Source organism: Esox lucius, chromosome 6 (genome assembly GCF_011004845.1).
Source record: "Esox lucius isolate fEsoLuc1 chromosome 6, fEsoLuc1.pri, whole genome shotgun sequence".
Lineage (NCBI taxonomy): Eukaryota > Metazoa > Chordata > Actinopteri > Esociformes > Esocidae > Esox > Esox lucius.
The window spans coordinates 5,108,579-5,115,776 of record NC_047574.1 but is presented as its reverse complement, the minus strand read 5'-3'; the positions used below and the strand labels follow the sequence as shown (position 1 = coordinate 5,115,776).

Below are 7,198 nucleotides of genomic sequence, written 5' to 3'. Positions count from 1 at the left end.
TTGCATCCCAAATTGCATGTTATTCCCTGAATATTGCACTCTTTTGGTACAACTGATCAACTGTGTAGGTTGCTATTCGGTTAGTAGGCCACATTGCCCTGAAATCTACTGCCAGGAATGGCAAATATATTGTTGGTCATTTGTGATGATGAAGCATTGGCTCTCCCTTGCACTTTTGGTCTCTCAGACATGTGCACATACAGCTCCAGAATTGTAATTCATTAAGCTGAGTTTTGATGTGAAATATCTCATCAGAATACTGTCCAATATAAAATTGGTAAGGACAATATGGTGCCTTTTCACGTTCAGTATCACTGATAATGCCGGAGCTCAGCTAGCCAAAGCTCTTAGCTCACATCCAAAATGGCGCTTTACTCACTATGTAGTGCCCTGATTACCCTTAACTATTGCCACGTTTCCACTGGTGCTTTACCCCAGTATCAGGGTTACGCCGCTGATTTATGCTAATGTTGGCTCCAGACTTTTCTGTTTCCACTATACATTTGGTACCAAGGACTTAAGGTGGGGCTCAAGTGGGGGGGATTAAACTATCAACGCGATTTGGTTTTCCGGTTATGAAAAATAAAAGGCGATATTATTCTGGTTGTAAAATAAACATTAACACCATGCTCGTTTTGTTTATAATACAGTGTTTGAACTTAATAAAACCAATTTCTTCCTCAAACTCTTGCGACTGGCTTCTTCTCCACCTACACTCGTGACACTGCAACTAAACCAGTTTAATAAGTATTTTGTCAAAAACATCTACCTTTAATAGGATTTGGGAGAATTCTGAGGTAACGTTGTGTTGTTACAGGTTCTGCAGGCTACGTCTCACCGCTCTGTTTTTCTATTGAGTCAATGACATCGTATCACCTTCACTCGTTCCAACTCCTTCTGCTCTGAGTCTTTGCTTTCCTGTACTGTTGCTTCGTTTTCTTCATTTAGTCAGGGATCTGCTTGTTAGATCAGACGAAAACCATTGCGAGAAGCCATACGTCACGCCCGTCCTAACGGGTTACTCGCACCCCCAGGCTCCGGCACATCCAGAAAGCGCACTAAGGAGTGGAGGGCTAGAAAGGACTCATGCCATCAGGCCAAGTGGGCACATGTTGGTCTGAGGGGAAAAGGCCAAGATCCCCATTGAAACAGCGTTTTAGGCAAGTATTAGGCTTAATTCTCCGTCTGACTGAATGACTATTAAGTATGTGGACCTACAAAACAATATTTGGCTACGCTATCTGCAAAGCCCATCTGTTAGTGATTTTCTGACTACCAACAGACTTTTTGTTGATAGTGTGAGTATCATGGAATCCCACAATTTACAATATCACAACACTGTGTCCCTTTGTTCTTATGGGATCCTTATTTAATAAGGATGTATTTTGAATAGAGACAATAGTGGCTTATCATTATTTGGTGAGATGCACTCACTATCTACTGGCCAAAACAAAGCAATTTGTCGTCCTCTCCTCTGCTACGCTCTACTCTTATGCTGTTTTCTCATTTACTTTGTTTTCCCCAAGCAGACAGGCTCAGATAGAGCGTAATGACACCAATTTACTCTTCAAGCCAACATCCCCGCCATCATCATAGGATGCCAACAATTTTACCTTGAGAGCATGTGAGCCTGACAGATTGATTTTAATGCAGCTTGAGAAGCTGAAAGAAACAAGAAAGAAAAACTAGGCAAGCCTAGTTCGGCCGGGTCACGTGTAGAAGTGATCGTGGTGGGGGTTTGAATGGCAGATATTTATGGGCCAATGCCAGCTTTGTTGTGAGAAGTGGCCAACATCCGATCCTGTGCTAATCTGAAACCTAATCCATTTGTATTTTAAAAATGTTCATTTAGCGTGTTAAATTAGAAACCAATTATTGTAGATGGATAGCTAATAGCTATACAGTGCAGTTTGACTATCGCAACATGAACTGTTTTACTTTTGGTTCTCTACAGTATATGTAGCTACTGAAGCCAGCGAAGGGTTAGTTTATCCTCAACTAATTTTAATGTGTTTTGTCCCTGCCTGGATTCAATACCTGGTCTCCTGTGTGGCAGACTGTGTCTCTGTCACTGTTTATCAGTGGGTAGTCAGTCTGTCATTCATTCAATCGGTCAGATTACATGGTCCAGAAAAAATGTGCAATATAAAAAAAAGGTATTGGTAATTTGTTACTTGTATATGAAACACAATTCTAGTCAGATTACAGATTTATTTGAAACCCTAGATGATTACAGCAACTTGCAATAAATGAGTGCTTCAAGGAACATCTACCCTGTGTTTCATAAACATAGGTGGCATGTCTGATTATTGACCAATCATTATTAACCCTCTGCTGCCAAGGCAGCCCCCTCTTACAAAATGTATAACTTCATTTCATGTGGTTTGGGTTTTCACAAATAGTTTTGTGGAGGTTTTTGTTTCTGAACTTCTCATGTTGATTAAATACCAGATCTAGCAGCCTCCTTCAATACAATCCATCCAGGGCTGATCCTGGCAGATACATCCAGGTCAGGACATATTTTATGTTACTTTACTACTTGATATGAATACAATACGTTGTACTGGGTCTTTAACACAGTTCCATTGAGATTACATGCCCCAGCAAAAAAGCACATTTCCCCCTTTAACATTTTTTTGTTTTGGGGATTCAGAGTGAATAACAAACACATGTCCTGTGACAATCCCATTCCCCCTAAACCGACCACACCCATTCTCCCTAAACCGACCACACCCATTCCCCCTAAACCGACCACACCCATTCCCCCTAAACCGACCACACCCATTCCCCCTAAACCGACCACACCCATTCCCCCTAAACCGACCACACCCATTCCCCCTAAACCGACCACACACATTTCCCCTAAACCGACCACACCCATTCCCCCTAAACCGACCACACCCATTCCCCCTAAACCGACCACACCCATTCCCCCTAAACCGACCACACCCATTCCCCCTAAACCGACCACACCCATTTCCCCTAAACCGACCACACCCATTCCCCCTAAACCGACCACACCCATTCCCCCTAAACCGACCACACCCATTTCCCCTAAACCGACCACACACATTCCCCCTAAACCGACCACACCCATTTCCCCTAAACCGACCACACCCATTCCCCCTAAACCGACCACACACATTCCCCCTAAACCGACCACACCCATTCCCCCTAAACCGACCATACACATCCCCCCTAAACCGACCACACCCATTTCCCCTAAACCGACCACACCCATAGTTACACCAGATGGAGGGTTGCACCAGACGGGGGTGAACAAACCCATTTGTCCTCATGGAGAATCAGCGCTACTAACAGTTATTAATTAGCAGGCTTTGGAGCAAGGTATCGGCTTGGGGCATTGGCTATATGAATTTAAGACCTATCATGCATTTGATATCAACGTCCCCAGACTGCTTGGGAATTCCTGCAGACCACGGTTTATCGGTTGCCAGGAACAGATCCCCTGAAGACTTTTACAAGCATGTACCTTTTTCCACAGAACAAAAGAAAAAGTCTCTAGAAACATGCTTAATGGTTTGCATACTTTACATCCTTAATTTAATTAATTTGCTTTGATCTAGTGGTTATTTGTAATGTAGAAAGAGAAGACGTAAACCGGAAGTGTTTCGTCCTGTTGGGCAGAGTTAAACAGGACTGGCGGTCCACTGCGACCAAGTGTATGTGTCAGCGTGTGTCATTTGAGCAGACGGCCATGGAATGACCAACCGGGAGACGCGCTTCGGTTGAGCCGGTGGCCAGTGCCAATTTACATTTATTGCGAGGCGGGGGGCTAAGCCCCAAATGTATTGTGATCCTAGCAACACCTCTGTTTTGTCACCTGTAAAGTCAGTCTATAAATGGATGTTACATTTCCCTTGCTTTCCACTTCAGTACAGATAATTATATGGTTGGGACATGCCCAAACATTCAAAACTAAAGTCTGTACATTTTCTGGTCATTGTAATTGATTAAATATGGCGCTATGAGACTAGAAACATCATCCAAAGCTCAAGGTCTTCAGTCGACTTTGATCTTTGTGCTTTTCTTGGAGGATTCATTATTTCAATGCAATTCTGGAGAAGAAACCCTGCAATACCAAAAATAACTATTATTTTATAATACATTAATTATAATATTGTGAGATTGTAATTGGATGACTTTTATGTTGATAACATATGCTATTGCCCCGGGCATAAAGAGTAAGCAATCCTGGGATATTTCTTTAATTTGGTGAAACAGCAGGTGCTTGAAATTTCCTTATTTCATTTGTCCTCTGAAGATACAGTTGGGTGGCCACACGTCTAACTGTAGCACATGTAACCTAAAAGTGGTTGAATGGACGTTAAAAAGTGTAACAAATAATATTAATGTGCACACTATGACTTTGAATCGTAACCCATTTGGAATATACAGGGTTCCATGTGGTGGTACAGTAGGCTGACATTTGAAGTCTTCCGTCACAATGGTCAGACGTATTGTGCATTTTTAATAGAATTCGGCAGTTGTAGCCACTGAGATATCAGTGTCCCGCTACAAAAACATCAACAATAAGCCTTTAGAAGTGGCTGTGTATCAGTAATAGTAAACCCTTACTGCATCTCTCAACTTATACCATTTCATGAGAGAGGCATGTCTTTTTTCGACAGTGATTTGAAAACAGTGGACCCAGCCTTTCAACACTGAACGAGTTCAACCGAGTAGCCTCATTCAATTATTTGGGCCAGTTCAATATTTCAAAGACAAATTCTTAAAGATCACGGGGTATTCAGTCAAATGGAATGACTGACTCTGGCAGACGTTACCTATTAATGTGAAGATAATACAATCCATCAAATTATTAGCGGTATTGGAGGTGGTTAGGATCATCGTACCCATGCTACATCCCACGCTACATCCCACGCCACATCCCAAGCCACATCCCACGACACATCCCACGCTACATCCCACGCTACATCCCACGCCACATCCCATGCCACATCCCACACCACATCCCACACCACATCCCACGCTACATCCCACGCTACATCCCACACCACATCCCACGCTACATCCCACGCTACATCCCACACCACATCCCACGCTACATCCCACGCTACATCCCACGCTACATCCCACGCCACATCCCATGCCACATCCATTTATCTGTGGATGGCCACAACAGGCCACACCGGTTAGAAATGCCCTGACTCACAAACCGAACCATTCAGGACCTTGACGGCAGTGCGCCCAACACTAATTCACTAAAACAGTCACAGATAGACATGCACTCGGGGGTAAGCACATTGCTTTCATTTGTATTCCGGACCCAGCTCACCTTGTTAAAATTTCTCCTGAGCGCAAAGTTCCACAGACAGCATCCAGAGCTTTCCAAGCTTCAACCCTTTTGCCCCGAGCAGGAGGAGGGAGGTGGGTAGGAGGGAAAGGGGAAGGTGGGAAGTGAAGAAATAAGGCCAGGAGGAATACTCGATGACGAACAGAACTTAACACCATTCTCCCATTGGGGTTCCATCCTACTCTCTCCTCCTATCCCCCCTCCTCTGGTATACCCTCTCCTCCTATCCCCTCTCCTCTGGTATACTCTCTCCTCCTATCCCCTCTCCTCTGGTATACTCTCTCCTCCTATCCCCTCTCCTCTGGTATACTCTCTCCTCCTATCCCCTCTCCTCTGGTATACTCTCTCCTCCTATCCCCTCTCCTCTGGTATACTCTCTCCTCCTATCCCCTCTCCTCTCTTATTCTCTCTCCTTGCTCCCTTCTCCTCTGTTCTCTCTTCTCCTCTATCCCCTTCTCCTCTTCTCCTCGCTCGTCCTCTCTTCTCTTCTTCTTGCTCCTTTTATACTCTCTCATCCTCGCTCTTCTTCTCTTATCTCTTCTCTCCTCAATGAACCAGGCACTCAATGAGCCAGCCAGACAGTTAATTAGCCAGTCATACAGTCAATGAGCCAGCCAGACAGTTAATTAGCCAGTCATACAGTCAATGAGCCAGCCAGACAGTTAATCAGCTAGTCAGACAGTCAATGATTAGCCGATTAACTGTCTGGCTCACTCATAGACTGTCTGCCAGCCAGCCTGCCAGTCAGTCAATGAGCCAGCCAGCCAGTTAATTAACCAGTCAGCCAGTCAATGAGACAGCCAGACAGTCAGTGATCCAGTCAGTCAGCCAGTCAATATGGTGTTCAGGCAGTCCCTCATCCAGCTGTCTGGGTGTGTGTGTGATAACTGAGCTGACATCACTCTGTGTCCATCTGAGGCTGTGGATTTACATTACACCAAGTAAGCAGATTGCCCGTTCTGGTCTGTGGAAGACGAGATGCAGTGATGTGGTGTAACTCTACAATGCCTACTTCCCCCCCTGAAGTGAAATCAGTGAATATTTCAGCAGCAGACGCTTTCCCTAATCAGAATTGCATGTCAAAACATTGTCTGTGCCTGTAATGCACCGAACTCTCCTGTTCCCCCTGAAGTTGTGTAAACAAGTTAAATCAGTGATGCGTTGTAACCACCGCAGGAAAAACCATGCCTCTGGGCAGAAACGGCGGCTTGCATACAAAAACAGGTTCAGCTTCTTGATGACTGTTCAATTACTAGATGTTGGTAGCCGCATATTTTTGGCTTAAATACGAAGGGGAATTGCATTTCTATGTTGGAGCCGGATGATTTCACAGTTTATATAGTGGATATTTGAAGTTTACAGTTACGTGTTTTTGTCCCCAACATAGTTCATAGTTGAATTGTGTCTCCTCATAACACATTGTGTATCAATCCTTGTGGGGACTAAAAAGTTTCCTAATCTTAACATAAATAATCCTAACCTAAACCCAGCTCTAACATTAATCCTAGCTTAATTAATCCTAACCGAACCTTAAACTCAATAAACATTTCGGACTAAATTTACCCTAGAACTAATGGCTCACTCTAAACCTAACTCGTAAACTTTAAAGTGACCTCAATTCTAACCCCGCCCCTAATTGTAACCCCTAAGGGGGAAATGTGCTTTGTCCTCGTGGAGACCGGAAAAAGATCCTAATAAGGGTGGTTTTATCATGTAATACTCTCCATGTGAATATGTTTAGTCCTAATTCGATTTGTTAAACCAAAACACACACACACAAACAAAAACAAATAAACACAAGCCAGAGAGAAGCAGACGGCATTTAGAGAGAGAGAGAGAAACCAACTAATATACAGATGG

General features: G+C 43.9%; 1 protein-coding gene across 1 annotated transcript; it reads left to right on the top strand.

The window, feature by feature from the left end:
* The first annotated feature begins 2,669 nt into the window (after positions 1-2,669).
* Positions 2,670-5,192, top strand: LOC117594588 (extensin-like). The gene is made up of 2 exons (XM_034292820.1): positions 2,670-3,275; positions 4,848-5,192. The coding sequence occupies exons 1-2, from the start codon at positions 2,670-2,672 to the stop codon at positions 5,190-5,192; spliced, it is 951 nt and encodes a 316-aa protein (XP_034148711.1).
* The last annotated feature ends 2,006 nt before the right edge of the window (positions 5,193-7,198 follow it).

What these genes read in the sequence shown, in the direction of transcription:
- LOC117594588 (XM_034292820.1), top strand. Translation starts at nt 2,670, where the DNA reads ATGTCCTGTGACAATCCCATTCCCCCTAAACCGACCACACCCATTCTC. An exon ending in GAGGGTTGCACCAGACGGGG is followed by an intron (nt 3,276 to 4,847) that starts GTGAACAAACCC and finishes TCAAATTATTAG; the next exon opens with CGGTATTGGAGGTGGTTAGG.